This window comes from Oncorhynchus tshawytscha, linkage group LG11 (genome assembly GCF_018296145.1).
Source record: "Oncorhynchus tshawytscha isolate Ot180627B linkage group LG11, Otsh_v2.0, whole genome shotgun sequence".
Classification (NCBI taxonomy): Eukaryota; Metazoa; Chordata; class Actinopteri; order Salmoniformes; family Salmonidae; genus Oncorhynchus; species Oncorhynchus tshawytscha.
Window position 1 is genome coordinate 35,445,594 of NC_056439.1, and position 27,846 is coordinate 35,473,439.

General features: G+C 43.8%; 1 protein-coding gene across 2 annotated transcripts in view; it reads right to left on the reverse strand.

The window, feature by feature from the left end:
- LOC112261852 (coiled-coil domain-containing protein 9B) overlaps window positions 1-27,846 on the reverse strand; it is a 48,865-nt gene that overhangs the window by 4,981 nt on the left and 16,038 nt on the right. For both annotated transcript variants that reach the window (XM_024437480.2, XM_024437481.2), the window contains one exon: window positions 522-706. In XM_024437480.2, coding sequence (XP_024293248.1) covers window positions 522-706 — 185 coding nt within the window. The remainder of the gene's footprint in view (window positions 1-521; window positions 707-27,846) is intronic.

Genomic DNA, 27,846 nt, shown 5'->3' on the forward strand with positions numbered 1-27,846 from the left:
CTTGATTGGATTAAGTCTTGTGACCGTGTGAAATCAGTATCATGGGATAGGGCATGGTCCAAAATGTGGATCGCGTGAATACCTCCAACAACGGAAATCTTCCACCAGAGTAAATTAGCATTCTGAAAGTACCTAGTTTGTACCACTATCTTCTCTGTGCAGACACCATTCTGCGCTTCTTTAGGAAATTCAATGCAACCATTTCTAAGTTTAGAAGTACAGAATAGAGAAGGTAATCTGCTTGATGAGTGAATGAGTTAATGTTTTAGTTTAGTTACAATGACAAGAGAATGGCCTATTTTGCATGGTAAGAGATGAGATGTGGGGTAGTTAGCTGTAGTTGTTGTGAGAACAAGACCAGAAGAAGAGCATAAAAAATGAGTACTCTTCTGTAATTGTAACATTAATTTATAATCGCACTCAGACATGCATCAAGCAAACATAATAGTCAAACTGAAATGATTGACAGAGGAAAGTAAAGTGAAGAAGTGCAAAGCAGCCAGGGATGAGAGTGGGCTTACATATTCTCTGTTTTGTCCATGTCCCAGGCCCGCCTCCACTGGCCCTTGGCATTTCTGTGGCGCGCCAAGCGTTCACGGTCGATCTGCTCACGCTCCATCTTCCAGCACAAGTACTCCTGCTGCTCCACTTTAGACGTGGGGATGGTGAGGTCTGTGTCGCCCGCTGGGTCTAGCCTCTCAGACTCCTGCAAGGAGAACACAAGTACCAGTCATAGCTTAGTGCCAGTGGTGAAAACTGCAAAAGGCCTACCATGGTCAGATATCCAATCTGTACTTTGGCTGTGAGAGTAAGCTTTCTTCAAACACTTTGTGTGAGACAGTGGCAATACAGGTCAAAATAACAGCCTTATATAATAATTGGCCTTGGGTTGGTGAAGCCTCTGGGCAGTCCAGAAGATCAGAGGAACAGCAGGGGTCTGAGGGAGAACTGAACAAGTGCTCTTAGTTCATACATAAAAGAGCTCATATCTGTAGATTGGATGGGCTTTCATCACATCATTGTGACTAGTCACCCGGGGTCCTAGAGTGCTATACTGTCTGAAGGCTTTCATCCAAGTTATCCTCTTGTTTCACTCATTAATATACTTCAAATTGAGAATCACCCTGCCTGACCAGTGTTGGTAGTGGACATACAGTGTGATGAGGTCTTCATGGGTCCAAAATGTTGGACCTATTCCAAAATTGACCTGGGGCTTTCCCACCCGTACCCAATATGCATAAAAATGTTTTACACACACACACACACACACACACACCTACTTTATTAACCGGAACTGATACAGCGTGAGAGGGAGAGGGGTGATGCTCTAGCAGGCAAGGGAGGAGCTGTACTGTGAGCAAGTGACACAGAGGTAGAGACGAGGGACAGAAACCAACCAAGCCGACACGCGTTATAGTTGACTAACAGCTGCCATAGCTAGGCTATTATCAAATATGATTACACAGTACCTGTCTTGACTGCATCAAAACCAAGAGAAGCTAGTTAAACTAGCTAATGTCAGCTAGCTAGGTTAATTGAGGCTGCAGTGCATGCACTTTCTCTTCCTAAAGTTACAAATAACAACAACTCCGTTCAGAATATAAAGTAGCAGCCTGCCTACCCGTGTGCTCTCACCTTTGAATTCCATCATTTTAATTCCATTTTATTTCCATTGATTAGATATCTCCTAACTTTTGCCACTATGGAGGCTCTATGACTTTAGCCTGTTGTCACATTCGGATCTGTACAGGCCCTTCCGGACAAGTCAGTTAAAATTACACATACCCAAGAACACTGACAATCATATCAGATCCGAACCAGACTCGTGAAATTTAGAATTCTGGATCTGGACCCGTTCTGGTCTCGGATCAGGTCTCGGCTATTCTGGTACAGATGGATCCATGAAGACTTCATGTGTGATACTAGCGGTAACATAGCGTGATGATACTAGCGGTAACGTAGCGTGATGATACTAGCGGTAAGGCTTCCATGGCTGGCCAAACTAAACTGCTACTCCTGTCTTTAGGGAGACTAGATGCTAGGCAACAGCAGGGTAAGGAAAAAGGCTGGAGCTTGTCATTGCTGAGAGTGTGTGCACTGTGCAGGTGAGGGGTGTGTCTCCTGAGAGTGTGTTGCGAAATATAATATACAATATATATATACAAAATAACTTACACACTGCTCCAGAATCCAATGCTTTACACCACTCCAGCCGATGCTTGGCATTGCGCATGGTGATCTTAGGCTTGTGTGTGGCTGCTCGACCATGGAAACCCATTTCATGAGGCTCCTGACAAACAGTTATTGTGCTGACTTGCTTCCAGGGGCAGTTTGGAACAAGATAATCAGTGTTGCAACCGAGGTCAGACAATTTTTACGCGCTGCCCGCTTCAGCACTCGGCGGTTCAGATCTGTGAGCTTGTGTGGCCTACCACTTAGCGGCTGTTGCTCCTAGACGTTTCCACTTCAAGATAACAGCACTTATAGTTGACCAGGCCAGCTCTAGCAGGGCAGAAATTTGACTACTAACTTGTTGGAAAGGTGGCATCCTATGACGGTGTAACGTTGAAAGTCACTGAGCTCTTCAGTACGGGCCATTCTACTGCTAATGTTTGTTTGTGGAGATTGCATGGCTGTGTGCTCATTTTATACACCTGTCAGCATCAGGTGTGGCTAAAATATCCAAATCCACTCATTTGAAGGGGTGTCCACAAATGTTTGGCCATGTAGTGTAGATACTACTCTACAAACCAGGAGAATCGATGTGTGGTTCCATTCATGTTCTTTCTGTGAAGGGTTTTTACGACTGGACAGGAGCAGTCAGGAGACAAGAGTAATGGAGACCGACAAAAACCACTGATTGGGCACAGAGGGATAAACTAGGGACAGGCAGAAAGATGTTTTCCTCCACAGTGTGGACCAATCAGAGACAGGTAAACATGTGGCTCTCCTGCAGGCAGTATCGGGAACGTGGCATCCGTGATCATCTCTCGGTTTGCTTCTCCTCGCTCTTCTTTGTCTATTCTTCCCCGGTCCTGGGGGATGCAGGGGCCACAGGGGACGGCAAGTCTCACATGTTCTAACAGGCCTGCTCCCGCTGGCTCCGTCAAGCACACCACTAGTTAGCACTTTCAATTTCCTGCCTCTGCTGGGGCTCCCTCCCAGGGTTACAGGGGTTCAGGGAGGAGCAGCACACTGGCCAACAGAAAAAACCTGGGTCATATTCATTAGGGCATTGTAGCAAAACATTTTTCAACAGAAAATGAAAACAAGACTGATTGGACTTAAGTTCAATAGGTTTTATATTTATTATTCTATTTGGTGTCCATTGAATACCCTGGGCTCCATCTTGTCTTGAACTGTATGACCACACTTATTCCGAAGTGGTGTTGGATACCTCCCAAAACAGAACTTCATATCTAGGCTATATCAGATCATAACTGCTAACATAGCTCTGATCATGTTCTTCTTATGCAACTCTTGCATCCAAAAACCAGCCACAATGGAAGAGGTTGCGTAACTCATAGCATTCTTCACAGCCGGGCTGAGAACACACCAATGTAGTATACCCGAGTGGGACATGAACAGCATCACTTGTCATGTGGCTCCTTCCTTGCGGGTAGGAGCGTTGGGCCAGTAACCGAAAGGTTGCTTGGTCGAATCCCCCTGAGCCGACAAGGTAAATATTTGTCATTCTGCCCCTGAGCAAGGCAGTTAACCCCCAAGAACAATTACTCCCCGGGCACCAATGATGTCGATTAAGGCAGCCCCCCACACCTCTCGGATTCAGAAGGGTTGGGTTAAATGCGGAAGACACATTTCAGCTGAATGCATTCAGTTGTACAACTGACTACGCATCTCCCTTTCCTCTGAAGGCTCTGTTCCCTCCCTGCCTGCCTCCTGCTTCTGGGTGTTTATCACACTCCTGATCTGTTACCCTACCTGCCCTGCTCCTACCCTATATTTGACTGGCAACACTAACAGACCAAGAGCACAGGTGGCACATGGGGACAACTTACCAGAGGGGGGTGTAAGGGAGGGGGTGATACTTTTGTTTTGGGAAAGATGCAGTCTTCTTCAACTCCAAAGACCGGGAGTGTTGGAGTCTGTTTCTATATTTCCTTGGTTATGCAAATATGTGTTTATTAGATGACATTGCTCATTAAGAATATAATATTGCATTTCTATATACACATATGGTGTTTACATTTATTTGGTTATGTGGCCTCTTATTATGGTCCTATAATTTGAATTAAAATATGGCAATTACACCCTCTAGGCTCAATCAGTTGGAAGTACGGGTGGGCTTTCCCAGATAGGTGCATATTGGGTATAAGGAGGGGAAGTAAGTGCCTACTAGTTATGGAAAATGTTTGTGATACTGGGATGGCATACATTTTCTGAACCATATACATTTTTACCCTGATCTTTCTTGTTTACCTGGAATATTGAACCCTTTGTTTGCCTTGCATTTAACATTTTGGATTCTACAAATCAAACATCAAGTTTGATTCATCATGCCATCGATTTCATTTGGATTCTTGGGTTTTCTAAAACGGATTTTGGATGTACGTCTCAAACGTGGAACTAGTTTTCCCACGGCTATTCAAAAGCCACCACATTTAAGTTAAAATGTCATGGATTTAGTGGAGTTCCATACTTTAGAGATTTATCAAGTCACCTGGAGCAGCGCTGCCAACCAAAGAAACCGTGAGTACAGTACGGGTATAATGTTCAAGTTAAGTCACTTCTTTGTGATGTTGGTTTGGAAACATTGTCACAAGCTATTCAACTGTAAATTAACCATCCGTGCGATGGGAAGCTGTTAAGCGCTATTGGAAATGCACTGTTGATATTGAAGTGTGGAACTGAAAATTGTGAATGGGTGCCTGCCATTTCCATTCTGAAGCTCTGGTGGAAAAAAGGTTGGAAAGGTGGATGGGAGCTCGACTAACAAAGAAAAATAATGCAATTCAAGCATTGATGGATGGTGGTGAAAATGATGACGTTGTCAGTAGTAATGTTAATGTGTTCAATGGTTAATTGGCTGAGTTTATGGAACTGTATGTGGCTGTGCATAATATATTGTCTGAAGAGGAAAGAGCCTGATCATGCTGATTGGTAGGAACAAAAATTATTGCTTTTCAAAGGAGTTTCTAGATCAAGTGGTGTTTTGGTTGCATGGTAAAGGGAAAAAGGATTCACACCTGCTAAGTGTCATTGGTTCAGATGAAAGTGTCTCTGTTGTATCAGAAAGTGCATCCAAGTCGAAAAATTATTCAGAATTGCAAAGTGCCATTGGTCCACATGACAGTGCATCTGCTTTATCAAAAAAGTCACATGCATCCAGCACAAGGTCAAGTGATCCGGTGCTGGAATGAAAGCACAGTCTGAGAATGCTGCTTTGAAAGCTAAAGAGGCAGTTGTGGAAAATAATGTCCTTGATATGGAACAAACAAAAATAAAGGCAAATAGGGAATTTGTGCCAAAATGCAAGTCTAAGAGGAATGTGAAAAATCCTCTTGCACAGGCAAGGAAAAGTTCAATTGATTACAAAAGAAACTGGAATGAACTTGACCACCGCATCTGAAGCATTAATGCAAATGATGGACCAAAACCCTGCACCAACACCTAAAACACAGGGTTGGTGGCGCTGAGGGCACGCGTTTTGCCGATTCCTGCTCAACTTTATGGCTATTTGAGTTCATTATTACTTTGTTTGCAATAATTTCCTAATACCGACAAACACTTCTGGATCATGAATCGGAAGCTACACACTTATGGCTTAGTCTCGCAGATCTGGAATAGTAGTTTCGCTACTTTGTTCCACGCACAGCGGGCTTACCTGTTCCCCCTGGCGGAGATGACCTAAAGCAAAGCATGCAACGAAGAGGAGGAAGGAAAGCGAGGCTGAAAAGACGGGCTACATGGCCTACTTTTCCTAGTATCCTGATGGCTAATGTCCAATTGCTGGAATTGTATTACTTTGAACTGAGCAAGGCTTCAATCGCAGCAGGATATCAGAGAATGCGGTGTCTGTATTTACTGAGACGTGCCTTACGGATAATACACTCGTCTGCCAGACACCTTCACCATATTCCGAATGGATCGAACAGCGGCTTCTGGTAAGACTCGGGGGGTTGGGGGATGTTTCCTCAAACAATTCCTGGTGTACCGAAGTTGAAAACATTGCAAGCTCCTGGTCACCTGACCTGGAGTTTGACGATAAAATCCCGACCCCACTATATGCAGAGGGAATTCACATCTGTTATCACAGCTGTGTACATACCGCCACAAGCAAACACCAATGGTGGCACTCAGTGAATTGTACAAGAATATTAGAAGAATCCGCTCAACCAGAAGCAGTCTAAGACATGTATCCTGCCCCACAAGAGGATCCGGCGTGCTTGACCATGTATACACAAACATTTGTGACACTACAAATCCACCCCCTGGCCCCACTTCAGCCAATCAGATCACGTCTCTCTGTTCCTATTCTCCACCAACAAGCAGCAACTCAAGAAGGAGCCACCAACTCAGACAGTAGTGAGGCCCTAGACAGAGGCAGTCTCTATACTGAGGGATTGTTTTGAGAATACTGATTTGGAATATGTGACCCACCACCTGGATTTGGTCCTATGTAACAACATTTTAAATTTTGTTTTGTATATTGTATGAAAAGTAGAGACTCATGGCTAGAACATTTTATATTATACACTGCAGTTGAGGAACAATGGGAAAGTAATTCTGCTTTTAAAGTTGATAAACTTGTAACCCCACTTTTGAGAAAATGGCCCGTGAGTGTTTTGGCACACCTACTGGAGAACTCTTCTTTGTCGACAGCCATTCAGCATCGTTCACACCCTGCAAATTGGTCCGATATCTCTTACTCCTCCTCAGAAGAAGAGGACAATTTGCACATTAATATGTAAAACTGAACACTACAAAATAACAAAGTGAAAGAACAAACGAAAATCAAAACAGTCCCGTATGGTACAAACACAGGAAACAATCACCCACAACTCAAAAGTGAAACCAGGCTACCTAAGTATGGTTCTCAATCAGGGACAACGATTGACAGCTGCCTCTGAGAACCATACCAGGCCAAACACAGAAATCCCAAATCATAGAAAAAGGAACATAGACAACCCACCCCACTCACGCCCTGACCATACTAAAACAAAGACATAACAAAAGAACTAAGGTCAGAACGTGACACTTAAGCCTTAACCCCATCCATCTCTTTAAGGATTAACAATGTAGTAAACAACCAAAGATTTCAAGACTAAAAGTGTTGAAAGTAGTCGTAAAAATGCACTTTATTTTGTCCTTGGCCTATATCCACTGCTTAATTTGTAAATCGGTAGGTGCCGGAACAAAAAAGTGAGCGTGAGAGGAAGGTGACTTGGAGAGCTCTGAGGCACCAGAACATCACCTTTATAGTAAAGCATTGTATGCATATTATCGCATTTTATAGTGGTCTAGACTATAGCAGTAGAGCAGAGGGGCTTGCAGAATTTCTTTTGTAGCCTAGGGTGTGGGAAAAATTGGGCCTTTTTATAAACGCATTTCATGCAATTCTATGTAATTTTACATGACTGGAGACTTTAGCAGAATCTCTTAATACCACACAAATGATTGAAATGTCAGGCTTCTTTGACACTGACAAACTGAGAATAAATAAAAAACAACCTAGTCTTCAATCCATCAATAGCCTAGGTATGTGTGTGTGGAGGAGACACCCATACTACACAATATGAGGAGGAAATTATAGTCTTAAGCCTAGTCCTAAACTTTCCGGTTTCAATGACTCACCCAATGATGCGCAGCTCACTCACCTGCGATGGCCGATGTGCTCATGGCAAAAGTCTCTCGCTCTTGTTTTAGTTTGTAAAAACAATGCTGTTCGCTCAATAGGCCTATTTGTAAGTTGATAAAATAGTTGCATAGCCTACAGACAGAGAAGTATTTTTGTTTCAGCAGGGGCCATTTGCTTTCCAACCTGTGTTTTCCCACGATTGTATTTGAAATATTGCAAAAAGGCCTGTTTTGGCTGCATGCTGTTCACCGACATTTACCACTCGTTCCCAACTGTAGGCAACCTTGTGATTGGGCTACACACAATCCACTGCTAGGCCATTTTTTTTAAATGTAAAAAGCTATTGATCCCATGTGTCTAAATTATAGGCCTACTGCTGGTGTAGTATTCTGAATTATGTTATTTCTGAACAGACAGCAGTAATTCTAGAACTTTGGCAAATGTATTTACATTTATCAGGGGTGATACAGCACCACCACATCTATTCACATGACTATGATTCTAAAAAGAAATAAATTCAGTACAACTCTGGAGAGATGGTAGTTGCAGGCTCAAGTCTATCAGAGCAGAGCGAGGGAAAGAGCTCATAGAAAGTGAATCTCATTCTGGTTTTGTGAGACATACAGGCATGCTTTTCTCTCACACCACAGTAACTGCTACGAGTTGGTCTCCAGGCTACAATGTTGCTCAAATCATATACCCGGACTTACCCAACCCAAATCAATTCTTAGAATATCAGGCTCAATATCATTCTTGGATATTATATATGTTTTCACATTAGGCAACGTTTTTTAGGGGACAGGATAATTACAGAGGTGGAAACTCTAATGCTGGTTGCTTTTATTTGAATTTTTACATTGCAAACAGTGAACATTTATTTGTCATACCACGTGAGGTACCTGAATCTCGCAAATAGGTTCCGGAAGGAAACAGTCCAAAACTGAGAACTGCCTATATCCTAAAAAAACAAGCTCCGACTGGGGAAAAATCGATTTGAACTGTCATCCAACTCAGAATTCCAACTCGAGAAACCGGGCTTCTTTCTAGAGCCCCGACTTTTCCGACTGAAGATCACTGACGTCATCAAAACTGTCAACTCCTTCCGTGACAATGACACCGTTTCTTCGCCACCATTGTCATCAAAATACTCTACAATGTCTGATTCAATGAGAATGTTTTTACCTAAATCAGGGATTTCCTTATTCCTCTGATTCATTTTCAGAGTCCGAGAGTGTCAGCATGGCACGATCATCATCCAACTTTTTCCCACTGAGCTATGTTGATAGCGCTACTAACTTCAGGGCAGCATTGTTGAGAGCAGTAGCAAAACGTTCAGTTATTCATGGCATCTTAAAAAAAATTATAATTAAAAGCTGCAGTAGAAAGGATTATCCACACAAACTGAGCATCTCATGTTATAGACAGAAGCACGCTAAATGGCAGACCAATCTGAGTTCATCTCTAGGCATGTCCAGCCCACCCATAATCTCAGCCAATCATGGCTAGTGGCTAAACCAACTAGGCTCAAAATGTAACAATTGTATTCGTATGTACAGATGGCATACAAGTTTGTTATTAAGGCACATGAAAGTTCACATGTTCCAGAAGGTATTTCTGCAACAAACAAAAAAAAACATTTTGAAAAAAAAAAAACTTCAAATGTTACTCCTGTGAAATAGTGAGGTGCGACATACGCAGAGTTTATTGAAACGGGTCAAATACAGTGCATTCAGAAAGTAGTCAGACCCTTTCCCCTTTTCATTTTTTTACATTACAGCCTGATTCTAAAAATGCATTAAATGAATTGTTTTCCTCGTCAATCTACACACAATACCCCATAATGATAAAGTGAAAAGCAAACTTGTTTTTGCGTGGATTCCTCATCTCGGTTACCTTTTAACAGCTAGGACCACAATTTCTTGACCCGGAATCCTGCTTAACAGACAGGTTGAAGCCTGCTTGACAGAGATGCTAAGCTGTTAGCCATCAAGCTAATTAATTTGGTACCAGATGAGTTTTGCAATGGAGCCCTCTTTGTCTGGAGAAATAAACAAACAGTTCCAGTGCTGTAGGAGCTGTATCTACTAGGCTTTGTTTCGGGACAAACCGGATCACTCAGAGTTCAAATGCAATTATTTACTTGCCAGGGATTATAGGCTTGAGGTGGCTTTCTTGATCACGCAGGTCGCCAGCCTACGTAAGAAACTGGGGAAAACACAGAGTGGAATGTTCACATTTTATACGCCGGTGGCTGGACGACATTCACGCTTGTTGGATGCATCTCTGCCTTGCTATCCGACTGGTCGATGTTGCCCGGAGCTCCCCCATTTGATAGCGGAGTCGAAGGAGCACAGCAAGAGGAGCAAGGCAATCAATGATGGTCGCATGTCACGAGCCGTGGAAGCCAAAGACAGCAGCCTCCCACAAAGCAGTCTACACTCCCAACGAGAGGCCCGGGGCGGATACAAACAATGAATAGTTTAGACGTCCTGTAGCCTGATCTTCTTGCACCTTCGTCGCTGGGGTTGCCGGTGTCTGCGGCCGCAGTGCATACTACTACGATTTCAAAGTCGACGTCGGCAACCTTCCGTCCCTGCTCTGGATCAAGCAGGGCTTCTCCATCTGTTGGAGGACTGCACCAGGAGCCAGGAGCAACGGGCTCAAGTTATCCTGCCTCTCGCACATCCATAAAGGGTTCTCCAAATCCTGTGAAGCGTGGGAGTGGGTGGATTTCCTCGTCATTCTCGCCAGATATGATTTTGGGTAGTTCCCTGGTAAGAAATGTGACCATTCCTGGTGTAAAAACAACGTCCTACCCCGGAGCTCAGGTAAAATACATTACTAAGCTGCTCCCGAATGTACTACGTCAGGACATTGAAATCGATCCTATCGTAGTCCATGTGGGTTTAAATTACATTATGAAGGGCAGCTCTGAACAGTTGAGTCTGCTAGACACTAACAAAATACCCATCATATCTGGCCCTGTGCCGCCTCTGAATTGTGGCATTGAACACTTTAGCAGGATTCTCTCTCTTCACAAATGGCTACGTGATTATTGCAACTCAATGGGTGTAACTTTTGTTGACAATTTCGATAACTTTTGGAAACAAAACACATTTTTTATAAGGATCTCAATAATTTGGGTTTCTGGACCGTTTCACAGCATTATAAGACTGTGTTGAGACAATGGCTTATCAATGACCCAAGCCCAGCTCAGCTAATCCCTACCATTGTGACGCAGAGTTGTCATAATGCTTCAGCAAATGTACATTACCAGGGGTGTTGGTAGACAGAATGTAAGTAACCTAATTAATGTCTCTCTTAACTGTCCTGAATGCCTCTGCTGATCCTACAGCTATTGTATGCAGTAATCATGTGCCTATGAACCAGATTTATACTGCTGGCACTGAGCCGGTGTGCACAAGGAGGAAGTTCACTGTTTGCAGTTCACCCTGCACTAACATAAATAACATGAGCGTATCTACTTCTGCTAAGCTTCCCAGTAAAGCAGTAAAAATAAGTAAGCATCCTTAGAGGAAAAGTGATCAAAATAGCCCAAGTTAACATGTGTAGCTTAAGAAACAAGGTTTATGAAATCAATAATTTGCTAGTAAAAGATGACATTCATATTCTGACTCTGAAACTCACTTAGATAATACCTTTGATGATACAGTGGTAGCAATACAAGGTTATAACATTTACAGAAAATATATAAATGCCAATGGTGGAGGTGTTGCTGTTTATAATCAGAACCACATTCCTGTAAAGATTAGATAGGATCTCATGTTAAATACTGCCTCTCCTAAAGCCCATTCTGGTGGGAAGCTGCTATAGACCACCAAGTGTTAACACTCAGTATCTGGATAACATGTGTGAAATGCTTGATAATGTATGTGATATCAGAGGTATATTTTCTGGATTATTTAAAATATTGACTGGCTTTTATCAAGCTGCCCACTCAAGAAAAAGATTCAAACTGTAACCAGTGCCTGCAACCTGGTTCAGGTTATCAGTCAACCTACCAGGGTAGTTGCAAACAGCACAGGGATGAAATCATGAACATGTATTGATCACATTTTTACTAAGGCTGCAGAAATTTGCTTGAGAGCAGAATCCAGATCCATCGGATGTAGTGAGCACAATACAGTAGCCATATCTAGGAAAAAACAGATTTCCAAAGGCTGGGCCTAATATAGAGTATATGAGGTAATACGATAAGTTTTATAGTGATTCCTGTGTTATTGATGTAAAGAATATTTGCCAGCAACAAACGCTGACAGTACACAGACAAGTATATATTGTAATTTTGAATTCCTTAAAGTGAGTGTGTGTCACGTTCTGACCTTAGTTATTTTGTTATGTCTTTGTTTTAGTATGATCGGGGCGTGAGTTGGGAAGGTTGTCTATGTTCCTTTTTCTATGTTTTGAGATTTCTGTGTTTGGCCTTGTATGGTTCTCAATCAGAGGCAGCTGTCAATCGTTGTCCCTAAATGAGAACCATGCTTCGGTAGCCTGGTTTCATTTTTGAGTTGTGGGTGATTGTTTTCCATGTCAGTGTTTGATCCACACGAAACTGTTTCGATTTTGTTATTTCACGTTGTCGTTTATTGTTTTGTTCAGTGTTCATTATTCTTATTATACAATATGGACACTTACCACGCTGCGCATTGGTCCTCCGATCCTTCCTACTACTCCTCCTCGTAAGAGGATTTGTGACGCATTCAGCTCGTGCTGCACGTAACTGGTCTGGTAGAGTCTAACCATTTGCAACATCCGGCTTACACCGTATTCTGCTTGGTCTAATGTGAAAGGGGTTTTATGCACGCTGGTAAAAGGGGGCGTTCCATGACGCCGACATAATATATGTGTCATGTGGGTGTGGTCACTGACTGGGTAGAACATTTATGAAAAACTATTCTCATTTAGAAGGCTAAAATCACATTTCATCTTATCACAAATAGTTTCATATTTAATCATATAAGTTCCACAACATTTAGATGACAACTTGGAAATGTACACTTTCAGAGATAGTTATGTTGTTCTATCGTCTTTAATGACGTCACAAAATCGAAATTAAGATTTGTTATTTAAATACCCACGGACAATTCCAAATGTTTGGATTACAGAAATACTGTTTCATTATCCAATATTGGATGTTACAGTACTATAAAATAATTCTCTCTGTTGTAAAAGGGATTTTTTTACTTCCATTTCTGCAGAGTGGGAGAGAAAGTTCCTGCAAGGTATTTAAGACCATCATAAAATGGCCAACTTCCACCCCCCTCCTCTCTGGTGGGAGAGAGAGGGGCTCTCTCTGATCCTCACACAGGAGGGAAGGTCATGACACTATCAACCAACGGGGTTTGACAACTTGGATGGAAAATTGAGGATAATAGCGGACGATATTGCCACTCCTATTTGCCATATTTTCAATTTAAGCCTTCTAGAAAGTGTGAACCCCCAGACGTGGAGGGAATCAAAAGTCATTCCGCTACCTAAGAATAGTAAAGCCCCCTTTACTGGCTTAAAGAGCTGACCAATCAGCCTGTTACCAACCCTTAAAGTTGGAAAAAAATGTTTGATCAGATACAATGTAATTTTACAGAAAACAAATTGACAACAGACTTTCAGCACGCTGATTGGGAAGGACATTCAACAAGCACAGGTCACTTACACAAATGACTGATGATTGGTTGAGAGAAATTGATGATACAAATATTGTGGGGGCTGTTATGCTTCAGTGCGACTTTTGACAATCATAGTCTGCCGCTGGAAAAATGTATGTGTTGACTACACCCACTGCTATATTGTGGATAAAGAGTTACCTGTCTAACAGACACAAAGGGTGTTCTTCAATGGAAGCCTCTCCAACATAATCCAGGTAGAATCAGGAATTCCCCAGTGCAGCTCTCTAGACCCATTACTTGTTTCAATCTTTACTAATGACATGCCACAGGCTTTGAGTAAAGACAGTGTGTCTATGTAGGCAGATGACTCAACACTACACATGTCAGCTACTACAGTGACTGAAATGACTGCAACACTTAACTTCTTATGGGCAGGTGGGACGGTAGCATCCCACCTCGACAACATCCGGTGAAATTGCAGAGCGCGAAATTCAAACTATAGAATTATAAATATTTAACTTTCATAAAATCACAAGTGTAATACATCGAAATAAAGCTTACCTTCTTGTTAATCCAGCTGCTGTGTCAGATTTCAAAAAGGCTTTATGACTAAAGCACACCATGCGATTATCTGAGGACAGCGCCCCGCATGAAAAAGCATGAAAAACATATTTCAACCAGGCAGGTGCGCCACGAAAGTCAGAAATAGCGATGTAATAAATGCCTTACCTTTGATGATCCCAGATACATCACAAATGGTCCTTTTGTTCGATAATGTCCTTCTTTATATCCATAAAAACTCAGTTTAGCTGGCGTGCTTCAGTCAATAATCCATCCAGTTTCCCTCCATCAAAATGCATACAAAATGAATCCCAAACATTACAAATAAACTTTTCCAAACAAGTCAAACAACATTTATAATCAAACCTTAGGTACCCTAATACGTAAATAAACTATACAATTTAAGACGGAGAATCGTTATTGTCTTTACCGGAGAAAAATACCACAGAACGCGCTCTCTTCCAAGCACTTGGAAACACTACAGCCAAGATGGGAGCCACCTAGAAAAACTACAATTTCTGGCTCCTTTTTCCATAAACCAGCATGAGACTATTTCTAAAGACTGTTGACATCTAGTGGAAGCCCTAGGAACTGCAATCTGGGAGGATTTCGACTTGTAATAAAAGTGACAGCCATTGAAAACAGTAGTAGGCTGAATTATTTTTGGAGTGGCAGGGTAGCCTAGTGGTTAGAGCGTTGGACTAGTAACCGGAAGGTTGCAAGTTCAAATCCCCAAGCTGACAAGGTACAAACAAATCTGTCGTTCTGCCCCTGAACAGGCAGGTAACCCACTGTTCCTAGGCTGTCATTGAAAATAAGAATTTGTTCCTATTTTGGTAAAATAAATAAAAACAATTATTTGGGGGGGGGGGTGATTTGTCCTTGGGGTTTCGTATATCCTAACTTCTGGGCCTGAGTAACAGGCAGTTTACTTTGGGCATGCTTTTCATCTGGACGTGAAAATACTGCCCCATACCCAAGAGAGGTTAACAAAGAGTTGCAGTTAGTTTCAGAATGGATGGCAAGGAATAAATTTGTCCTAAATATTTCTAAAACTAAAAGCACCGTATTTGGGACAAATCATTGACTAAACTAAATCGTGGAAATTGAGAAAGTTGAGGTGACTAAACTGCTTGGAGAAAAGCTGGATTGTAAACTATCATGGACAAAACATAATACAACAGTAGCTAAGATGGGGAGAAGTTTGTCCATAATAAAGCGCTTCTCTGCCTTCTTAACAGCACTATCAACAAGGCAGGTCCTACAGGATCTGTTCAGTCATGGTCAGGTGCCACAAAAAGGGACTTAGGAAAATTGCTTTTGTCTCAGAACAGGGCAGGACGGCTGGCCCTTGGATGTATACAGAGGGCTAATATTAATAATATGCATGTCAATCTCTCCTGGCTCAAAATGGATGAGAGATTGACTTCATCACTACTTGAATTTATGAGAGGTATTAACAAGTTGAATGCACCGAGCTGTCTATTTGAACTACTGGCGCACAGCTCGGACACCGCTACATACCCCACAATACATACCACAGGAGGTCTCTTCACAGTCCCCAAGTCCAGAACAGACTATGGAAGGCTCACAGTACTACATAGAGCCATGATTACATTGAACTCTATACCACATCAAGTAACTGATGCAAGTACTAAAATTTGATTTAAAAACAGATAAAAAAATACCCCTTATGGAACAGCGGGGACTGTGAAGCCACGCAGACATACACACCCACACACGATAACATATGCACTATACACACATAGATTTCTGAACTGTAGATTTGTGGTAGTGGTGGAGTAGGGGCCTGTTATGAAATCTGCGAATGAATTATAATGTATTTAAAAGTGAATAAACTGCCTTAATTTTGCTGGACCCCAGGAAGAGTAGTTGGGGATCCATAATAAATACAAAACAGGTTTTTAGACATGTTTGAAAATGCATTAAAATAAAAAAACAGATACCTTATGTAAATAAGTATTCAGACACTTTGGTATGAGACTCGAAATAGAGCTCATGTGAGTCCGTTTCCATTGATCATCCTTGAGATGTTTTCACAACTTGACTGGAGTCCACATTCAATTGATTGGACATGATTTGGAAAAGCGCACACACCTGTCTACATGTATAGTTGAAGTTGGAAGTTTACATACACCTTAGCCAAATACATTTAAACTTAGTTTTTCATAATTCCTGACATTTAATCCGAATAAAAATTCTGTCTTAGGCCAGTTAGTATCACCACTTTATTTTAAGAATGTGAAATGTCAGAATAATAGTAGAGAGAATGATTTATTTCAGCTTTTATTTCTTTCATCACATTGGGTCAGTGGGTCAGAAGTTTACATACACTCAATTAGTATTTGGTAGCATTGCCTTTAAATTGTTTAACTTGGGTCAAACGTTTCAGGTAGCCTTCCACAAGCTTCCCACAATAAGTTGGGTGAATTTTTGCCCATTCCTCCTGACAGAGCTGGTGTAACAGTCAGGTTTGTAGGCCTCCTTTCTCGCACACGCTTTTTCAGTTCTGTCAACAAATTTTCTATAGGATTGCGGGCTTTGTGATGGCCACTCCAATACCTTGACTTTGTTGTCCTTATGCCATTTTGCCACAACTTTGGAAGTATGCTTGGGGTCATTGTCCATTTGGAAGATCCATTTGCGACCAAGCTTTAACTTCCTGACTGATGTCTTGAGATGTTGCTTCAATATATCCACATACATTTGTTTGCTCATGATGCCATCTATTTTGTGAAGTGCACCAGTCCCTCCTGCAGCGAAGCACCCCCACAACATGATGCTGCCACCCCCGTGCTTCACGTTTGGGATGGTGTTCTTCGGCTTGCAAGCCTCCCCCTTTTTCCTCCAAACATAACGATGGTCATTATGGCCAAACAGTTCTATTTGTGTTTCATCAGACCAGAGGACATATCTCGGTTTTGGAGCAGTGGCTTCTTCCTTGCTGAGCAGCCTTTCAGGTTATGTCGATATAGGACTCGTTTTACTGTTGATATAGATACTTTTGTACCTGTTTCCTCAAGCATCTTAAATAGGTCCTTTGCTGTTATTCTGGGATTGATTTGCACTTTTCGCACAAAAGTACGTTCATCTCTAGGAGACAGAACGTGTCTCCTTCCTGAGCGGTATGACGGCTGCGAGGTCCCGTGGTGTTTATACTTGCATACTATTGTTTGTACAGATGAACTTGGTACCTTCAGGCATTTGGGCATTGCTCTCAAGGATGAACCAGACTGGTGGAGGTCTACAATTTGTTCTGGGGGCTTGGCTGATTTCTTTTGATTTTTCCATGATGTTAAGCAAATAAATCAAATCAAATCAAATTTTATTTGTCACATACACATGGTTAGCAGATGTTAATGCGAGTGTAGCGAAATGCTTGTGCTTCTAGTTCCGACAATGCAGTAATAACGAACAAGTAATCTAACTAACAATTCCCAAAAAAACTACTGTCTTATACACAGTGTAAGGGGATAAAGAATATGTACATAAGGATATATGAATGAGTGATGGTACAGAGCAGCATAGGCAAGATACGGTAGATGGTATCGAGTACAGTATATACATCTGAGATGAGTATGTAAACAAAGTGGCATAGTTAAAGTGGCTAGTGATACATGTATTACATAAGGATGCAGTCTGATATAGAGTACAGTATATACGTATGCATATGAGATGAATAATGTAGGGTAAGTAACATTATATAAGGTAGCATTGTTTAAAGTGGCTAGTGATATATTTACATCATTTCCCATCAATTCCCATTATTAAAGTGGCTGGAGTTGAGTCAGTGTCAGTGACAGTGTGTTGGCAGCAGCCACTCAATGTTAGTGGTGGCTGTTTAACAGTCTGATGGCCTTGAGATAGAAGCTGTTTTTCAGTCTCTCGGTCCCAGCTTTGATGCACCTGTACTGACCTCGCCTTCTGGATGACAGCGGGGTGAACAGGCAGTGGCTCGGGTGGTTGATGTCCTTGATGATCTTTATGGCCTTCCTGTAGCATCGGGTGGTGTAGGTGTCCTGGAGGGCAGGTAGTTTGCCCCCGGTGATGCGTTGTGCAGACCTCACTACCCTCTGGAGAGCCTTACGGTTGAGGGCGGTGCAGTTGCCATACCAGGCGGTGATACAGCCCGCCAGGATGCTCTCGATTGTGCATCTGTAGAAGTTTGTGAGTGCTTTTGGTGACAAGCCGAATTTCTTCAGCCTCCTGAGGTTGAAGAGGCGCTGCTGCGCCTTCCTCACGATGCTGTCTGTGTGAGTGGACCAATTCAGTTTGTCTGTGATGTGTATGCCGAGGAACTTAAAACTTGCTACCCTCTCCACTACTGTTCCATCGATGTGGATGGGGGGGGTGTTCCCTCTGCTGTTTCCTGAAGTCCACAATCATCTCCTTAGTTTTGTTGACGTTGAGTGTGAGGTTATTTTCCTGACACCACACTCCGAGGGCCCTCACCTCCTCCCTGTAGGCCGTCTCGTCGTTGTTGGTAATCAAGCCTACCACTGTTGTGTCGTCCGCAAACTTGATGATTGAGTTGGAGGCGTGCGTGGCCACGCAGTCGTGGGTGAACAGGGAGTACAGGAGAGGGCTCAGAACGCACCCTTGTGGGGCCCCAGTGTTGAGGATCAGCGGGGAGGAGATGTTGTTGCCTACCCTCACCACCTGGGGGCGGCCCGTCAGGAAGTCCAGTACCCAGTTGCACAGGGCGGGGTCGAGACCCAGGGTCTCGAGCTTGATGACGAGCTTGGAGGGTACTATGGTGTTGAATGCCGAGCTGTAGTCGATGAACAGCATTCTCACATAGGTATTCCTCTTGTCCAGATGGGTTAGGGCAGTGTGCAGTGTGGTTGAGATTGCATCGTCTGTGGACCTATTTGGGCGGTAAGCAAATTGGAGTGGGTCAAGGGTGTCAGGTAGGGTGGAGGTGATATGGTCCTTGACTAGTCTCTCAAAGCACTTCATGATGACGGATGTGAGTGCTACGGGCGGTAGTCGTTTAGCTCAGTTACCTTAGCTTTCTTGGGAACAGGAACAATGGTGGCCCTCTTGAAGCATGTGGGAACAGCAGACTGGTATAGGGATTGGTTGAACATGTCCGTAAACACACCGGCCAGCTGGTCTGCGCATGCTCTGAGGGCGCGGCTGGGGATGCCGTCTGGGCCTGCAGCCTTGCGAGGGTTAACACGTTTAAATGTCTTACTCACTTCGGCTGCAGTGAAGGAGAGACCGCATGTTTTCGTTGCAGGCCGTGTCAGTGGCACTGTATTGTCCTCAAAGCGGGCAAAAAGTTATTTAGTCTGCCTGGGAGCAAGACATCCTGGTCCGTGACTGGGCTGGGTTTCTTCCTGTAGTCCGTGATTGACTGTAGACCCTGCCACATGCCTCTTGTGTCTGAGCCGTTGAATTGAGATTCTACTTTGTCTCTGTACTGGCGCTTAGCTTGTTTGATAGCCTTGCGGAGTGAATAGCTGCACTGTTTGTATTCAGTCATGTTACCAGACACCTTGCCCTGATTAAAAGCAGTGGTTCGCGCCTTCAGTTCCACACGAATGCTGCCATCAATCCACGGTTTCTGGTTAGGGAATGTTTTAATCGTTGCTATGGGAACGACATCTTCAACGCACGTTCTAATGAACTCGCACACCGAATCAGCGTATTCGTCAATGTTGTTGTCTGACGCAATACGAAACATCTCCCAGTCCACGTGATGGAAGCAGTCTTGGAGTGTGGAGTCAGCTTGGTCGGACCAGCGTTGGACAGACCTCAGCGTGGGAGCTTCTTGTTTTAGTTTCTGTCTGTAGGCAGGGATCAACAAAATGGAGTCGTGGTCAGCTTTTCCGAAAGGGGGCGGGGCAGGGCCTTATATGCGTCGCGGAAGTTAGAGTAACAATGATCCAGGGTCTTTCCACCCCTGGTTGCGCAATCGATATGCTGATAAAATTTAGGGAGTCTTGTTTTCAGATTAGCCTTGTTAAAATCCCCAGCTACAATGAATGCAGCCTCCGGATAAATCGTTTCCAGTTTGCAGAGAGTTAAATAAAGTTCGTTCAGAGCCATCGATGTGTCTGCTTGGGGGGATATATACGGCTGTGATTATAATCGAAGAGAATTCTCTTGGTAGATAATGCGGTCTACATTTGATTGTGAGGAATTCTAAATCAGGTGAACAGAAGGATTTGAGTTCCTGTATGTTTCTTTCATCACACCATGTCACGTTGGCCATAAGGCATACGCCCCCGCCCCTCTTCTTACCAGAAAGATGTTCGTTTCTGTCGGCGCGATGCGTGGAGAAACCCGCTGGCTGCACCGCTCGGATTGCGTCTCTCCAGTTAGCCATGTTTCCGTGAAGCAGAGAAGGTTACAGTCTCTGATGTCCCTCTGGAATGCTACCCTTGCTCGGATTTCATCAACCTTGTTGTCAAGAGACTGGACATTGGCAAGAAGAATGCTAGGGAGTGGTGCACGATGTGCCCGTCTCCGGAGTCTGACCAGAAGACCGCTTCGTTTCCCTCTTTTTCTGAGTCGTTTTTTTGGGTCGCTGCATGGGAACCATTCCGTGGCACTGGTTGTAAGGCAGAACACAGGATCCGCATCGCGAAAAACATATTCTTGGTCGTACTGATGGTGAGTTGACGCTGATCTTATATTCAGTAGTTCTTGTCGGCTGTATGTAATGAAACCTAAGATGACCTGGGGTACTAGTGTAAGAAATAACACGTAAAAAAACAAAAAACTGCATAGTTTCCTAGGAACGCGAAGCGAGGCGGCCATCTCTGTCGGCGCCGGAAGTAGTATACTACACTGCACTGAGTTTGAAGGTAGGCCTTGAAATAAATCCACAGGTACACCTCCAATTGACTCAAATTATGTCAATTAGCCTATCAGAAGCTTCTAAAGCCATGATATCATTTTCTGGAATTTTCCAAGCGGTTTAAAGGCACAGTCAACTTTGTGTATGTAAACTTCTGACCCACTGGAATTGTGATACAGTGAATTATAAGTGAAATAATCTGTCTGTAAACAATTGTTGGAAAAATGACTTGTGTCATGCACAAAGTAGATGTCCTAACTGACTTGCCAAAACTATAGTTTGTTAACAAGAAATGTGTGGAGTGGTTGAAAAACGAGTTTTAATGACTCCTAAGTAAGTGTATGTAAACTTCCGACTTCAACTGTATATAAGGTCCCACAGTTGACAGTGCATGCCAGAGCAAAAACTAAGCAATGAAGTCGAAGGAGCTCCGATACAAGATTGTTTCTACACAGTGCTTCTACATCTGCATTGCTTGCTGTTTGGGATTTTCGGCTGGGTTTCTGTATAACATGTTATGACATCTGCTGCTGTATAAATACATGTGATTGGTTTGAAATGTGATTGTTTTGAGGCACAGATCTGGGGAACGGTACCAAAACATTTCTGCAGCATTGAAGGTCCCCAAGAACATAGTGGCTTCCATCATTCTTAAATTGAAGAAGTTTGGAACTACCAAGACTCTTCTTAGAGCTGGCCGCCAGGCAAACTGAGCAATCAGAGGAGAAGGGCCTTGGTCAGGGAGGTGACCAAGAACCCGATGGTCACTTTGACAGAGCTCCAGAGTTCCTCTGTTGCGATGGGAGAACCTTCCAGAAGGACAACCATCTCTGCAGCACTCCACCAATCAGGCCTTTTTGGTATTGGCCAGACGGACGCACATGAGTAAAATGCACATGACAGCCCGCTTGGAGTTTGCCAAAAGACACCTAAAGGACTCTCAGATCATGAGAAACAAGATTCTCTGGCCTGATGAAACCAATATTGAACTCTTTGGCATTAATGACAAGTATCATGTATGGAGGAAACCTGGCACCATCCCTACAGTGAAGCACAGTGGTTGCAGAATCATGCTGTGGGGATGTTTTCCAGCGACAGAGACTAGTCAGGATTGAGGAAAAAAATGAATGGAGCAAAGTACAGAGAGATCCTTGACTAGTCTGTCAAAGCACTTCATGATTACAGAAGTGAGTGCTACGGGCCAACAGTCATTTAGTTCAGTTACCTTAGCTATCTTGGGAACATTAACAATGGTGGACATATTGAAGCATGTGGGGGCAACAGACTGGGATAGGGATTGATTAAAAATATCCATAAACACACCAGCCAGCTGGTCTACGCATGCTCTGAGGATGCAGCAAGCGATGCCATCTGGGTCAGCAGCCTTGTGAGGGTTAACACGTTTAAAAGTTTTACTCACGCCAGCCATGGAGAAAGAGCCCACAGTCTTTGGTAGTTGGTGGCACTGTATTGTCCTCAAAGCGCACAAAGAAATTGTTTATTTTTTTGCCCTAATTGCCTACTTCGTTAACTTGGGTCTGGACTTTAGCGAGTAATATACTCGGAAGCGGTGGGTGGTGTGCACCCATCGGAAGCCTCACTAGAAGACCGCTTACAACACCTTCTCCTCCGGCGGTTGTTTTGCGTCGGCCTCTAGAATCAGTTTGAATGCCTTGGGAGATGCAGACAAAGGATCCGCTTTGGGAAAGTCATATTCCTGGTCGTAGTGCTGGTTGTGCTGGTAATTTGACGTCTCTCTGATATCCAATAGTTCTTCCCGGCTGTATGTAATAACACTTCAGGTTTTCTGGGCTAACAATGTAAGAAATTATACATTTAAAAAAAATCATTATTCATTCATTAGGAAATGTTGATGTTGTAGCCACAATAACAATCCGGACATACCCCAACCAAAAACCCTGGATGAATGGAGATATCCATACAATGCTGAGTGACCGAACTGCAGCATTCAATGTCAGCAGAACGAACTCCGATGACTCTGTGGCACACGTCGCATACAAGGTGAGCAGGAACGAGCTCCGCAAATCCATTAGGGATGCAAAAAGACAATACAGACTCAAACTTGGCTAAGTGCTGATGTTCGACAACTCCAACTCGTGTCGCATGTGGCAAGGATTACAGACTATCACAGACTACAAATGCAAATCCAGCTGTGCCGTGACACCAAGCCTCCCTTCACAGTCAAGCTTGACACATTCTATGCTCGCTTCAAGGCAGAAAATACGGAGCCATCCAAGACAACTCCGACCCGACCAAGTGTTTTCACTCTCTGATGCTGCTTGCCCAGATGGCATCCCTGGCCGCTCCTCAGTGTGTGCCCTAACCAGCTGGTGGACGTCTTTTCAGACATCTTCAACCAGTCCTTGTCCCAGGCTGTAGTCCCCACCTGCTCTAAGGAGACCACCATTGTCCCAGTGCCCAAGAAAAACAAGGTGACATGCCAAAGTGACTATTGCCCTGTCGCACTCACCTTGGTCATCATGAAGGGCTTTGAGAGGCTGATCATGGCCCACATCAAGGCCAGCATGCCAGGCACACTGGAACCATGCCAATTTTCCTACCGCTCCAACAGTTCCACAGAAGATTCTATTTCAAATCCAAATCAAATCAAATCAAATTTTATTTGTCACATACACATGGTTAGCAGATGTTAATGCGAGTGTAGCGAAATGCTTGTGCTTATTTACATTGCTATTCACATGGTCGTAACACATCTGGACAAGAGGAACACCTATGTGAGAGTGCTGTTCATTGACTACAGTTCAGCATTCAACACTATTGTTCCAGCCAAGCTCGACACCAAGCTCTGTGCCCTGGGTCTAGACACCACCTCTGCAACTGAATCCTGGACTTCCTGACGGATAGACCACATGCTGTAAGGATTGGCAACAACACCTCCCCACTGACTCTTAACACAAGGGCCCCCCAGGGGTGTGTCCTCAGTCCTCTGCTGTACTCAACAACTGTGTGGCTTTGCACGACACCAACACCATCATCAAGTTTGCTGATGACACCACAGTTATAGGGGGGTGATAACCACCAATGACGAGTCAGCCTATAGGGAGGAGGTAAGTGAACTGGCATTGTGGTATCATGACAACAACCTCCCCCTCAACGTCAGCAAAACAAAGGAGTTGATTGTTGACTTCAGAGAGGAAGCATGCCCCAATACACATCAACGGGACTGCAGTAGAGAGACTCACAAGTTTTAAGTTCCTCTGGGTTTCATCACTGAGGACTTGCCATGGACCAACAACACCACCACTCTTGAGAGTGCATCGGTGTCTCTACTTCCTATGGTGGCGGAAGAAATTTGACATGCTTCCCCGGGTCCTCTCCAAATACTACCGCTGCACGAAGGAGAGCATCCTGACCGGTTGTATCGCAGCCTGGTATGGGAATTGCTTCATCCACGACCTCAAGGCCTTACAGCGAGTGGTGAAGACGGCCTAGTACATCACTGAGACCATGCTCCCATCTACTCAAAACGGTGCCTGAGGAAGGCATGCAGTACTATCAAGGACCCCACACACCCCCGCCAAGAGCTGTTCTCTCCCTTACCGTTGGGTAGACGGTATCAGAGCTTGAGGTCTGATAGCAACAGGCTGAGAGACCGTGTCTCTCTACAAGCCTTCAGACTGATGAACACTTGAACTGGACTGACCACCTGCTCTGATTCTCCGCACTTTAGCACACATGCACTCACACATCACAACTGCTGCTACCAGACTCTTATTATACTGCTCATTTTATACACTGCCCCCACCTCTTCCCCAATACAAATATTGTACTATAAATTGTGCCTCACACATCACAACTGCTGCTACCAGACTCTTATTATACTGCTCATTTTATACACTGCCCCCACCTCTTCCCCAATACAAATATTGTACTATAAATTGTGCCTTCCTGTATTATTACTTATGCTCAACTGTGTGATAACGCTCTCGGTAGCCGATGTGAACAAAACCTTTAAAAAGGTCAACAAAGCCGCTGGCCAGACGGATTACCAGGAGGTGTACTCAAAGCATGCGCGAACCTACTATCAAGTGTCTTCACTGACATTTTCAACCTCTCCCTGACCGAGTCTGTAATATCTACATGTTTCAAGCAAAACACCACAGTCCCTGTGCCCAAGGAAGAAAAGGTAACCTGCCGAAATGATTACTGCCCTGTAGCACTCACGTTGGTAGCCATAAAGTGCTTTGAAAGGCTGGTCATGGCTCACATCAACAGCATCCTCCCCGACACCCTAGACCCACTCCAATTTGCATACCGCCCCAACAGATCGGCAGATGATGCAATCTCAATCGCACTCCACACTGCCCTTTCCCACCTGGACAAAAGGAACACCTACAGTGGGGAGAACAAGTATTTGATACACTGCCGATTTTGCAGGTTTTCCTACTTACAAAGCATGTAGAGTCTGTCATTTGTATCATAGGTACACTTCAACTGTGAGAGACAGAATCTAAAACAAAAATCCAGAAAATTACATTGTATGGTTTTTAAGTAATTAATTTGCATTTTATTGCATGACAAAAGTGGTAGGCCTGATCACCGACAACGATGAGATGGCCTATAGGGAGGAGGTCAGAGAGCTAGCAGTATGGTGCCAGGACAACAACCTCTCCCTCAATGTCATCAAGACAAAGAAGCTGATCGGGAACTACAGGAAAAAAGCGGGCCGAACAGGCCCCCATTAACATCTTCAGGGCTGTAGTGGAGCGGGTCGAGAGTTTCAAGTTCCTTGGTGTCCACATCACCAACGAACTATCATGGTCCAAACATACAAAGGCAGCCGTGAAAGGACACAAAACAACTTTTCCCCCTCAGGACACTGAAAAGATTTGGCATGGGTCCCCAAATCCTCAAGATCAGATCCACACCATCGAGAACATCCTGACCGGTTGCATCACGGCCTGGTACAGAGGGTAGTGTGTACGGCCCAGTACATCACTGGGACCAAACTTCCTGCCATCCAGGACCTATATAATAGGCAGTGTCAGAGGAAAGCCCATAAAATTGTCAGAGACTCCAGTCACCCAAGTCACGGACTGTTTTCTCTGCTACCGCACGGCAAGTGGTACCAGAGTGCCAAGTCTAGGACCAAAAGTCTCCTCAACAGCTTCTACCCCCAAGCCATAAGACTGCTGAACAATTAATAAAATCGCCACCCTTTTGTACACTGCTGCTACTCGTTGTTTATTATCTATGCATAGTCACTTCACCCCTACTGTAGCTACATGTACAAATTACCTCAACAAACCTGTACACCTGCACACTGACTCGGTACCGGTAGCCCCTGTATATAGCCTCGTTATTGTTATTCTTACTGTGTTACTTTTTACTTTAGTCTATTTGGTAAATATTTTCTTAACTCTTCTTGAACTGCACTGTTGGTTAAGGGCTTGTAAGTAAGCATTTCACGGTAAGGTCTACAATTGTTGTATTCGGCGCAGTTTGATTTGAAATGTTTATTCTATTCTACTGAGCCATTTACTTTATGTTTGTATTCTTATATTTGATTTCTTATTGTTGTTGCCTTGTCGAGAAGGAACCTGCAAGTAAGAATTTTGTTGGACGATGTAAACCATGCGTATCCTGTACATACGACTAATAAAACTTGAAACCTACTCCTACAGGATCCCAACAGGGAGAACAAACCATGGTGCACCAAGGCTACATTCTGCAACCAACATCATACAAGCACAGCAGCAGCCACCAACACCCACAAATGGCGCTAATGGGCAAGGTTCCAACCAGGTTAATGCTACTAGCAACCAAGCTGATGCTACTGCCTCCCAGGTGGCACAGTGGTTAAGGGTGCTGTACTGCACCGCCAGCTGTGCCACCAGAGACACTGGGTTCGCGCCCAGGCTCTGCCGTAACCAGCCGCGACTGGGAGGTCCATGGGGCGACGCACAATTGGCCTAGCGTCGCCGGGTTAGGGAGGGTTTGGCCGGTAGGGAAATCCTTGTCTCATCGCGCACCTGTGACTCCTGTGCAGGGCCGGGCGCAGTGCGCGCTAACCAAGATTGCCAGGTACACAGTGTTTCCTCTGACACATTGGTGCAGCTGGCTTCTGGGTTGGATGGCGCTGTGTTAAGAAGCAGTGCGGCTTGGTTGGGTTGTGTATTGGAGGATGCATGACTTTCAACCTTTGTCTCTCCCGAGCCCGCACAGGAGTTGTAGCGATGAGACAAGATAGTAGCTACTAAACAATTGGATACCACGAAATTGGGGAGAAAAGGGGGTAAAAATAAAAAAAGCTGATGCTACTATTTCCTCATTCCTTTAACCACCAAGCTAATTCTAATTCTGCTAATGCTACTACCAACCAAGATGCTCTTTTAATGTTTTTTGTATTTTTACCCCTTTTTCCTCCACAATTTCATGCTATCCAAAGACTGAATGGCATCACTGAATTTCTGCTAAATAGCAAAAACTCTATTGCCAACAAGAGGCCTACCAGTGTTCGATGATGACCCACTTCATTACAAGTCATTCATTAAAGCTTTCCAACATGGTATTGAATGCAAAACTGACACCATGCAAGACAGGCTTTATTATTTAGCGGAGTATAAAAGTGGTCAACCAAGAGAACTTGTTCGTAGCTGTTTGCACATGAATCCAGCAAGGCTATACAATGAAGCAAAGAAACCACTTGAGTTCAACTTGGTCAATGGAATGAAGAAAAAAACTGCACATATGGAAAAAGCTCTGAGCTGGTCATTAAGCCAGTAGATGGGAAGGCATTGTATTCATATGCATTGTTCTTGAAAGGCTGTTCTCACACATTGCAGGACATTAAGCACACGGAGGAGCTGGAGAATGTTGGAGGATCACAAATGTCAGTTCAAAGCAAAGCTGTACACTCAGACTCTCAGTGGATGACATTGCCCAGGCAGAGGAAGCTGTTGTATGCTTTGTCCAAGAATAGAATTGCTGCATTCAGCAAAGGCACAGTTAACAGATCAGCAACATAT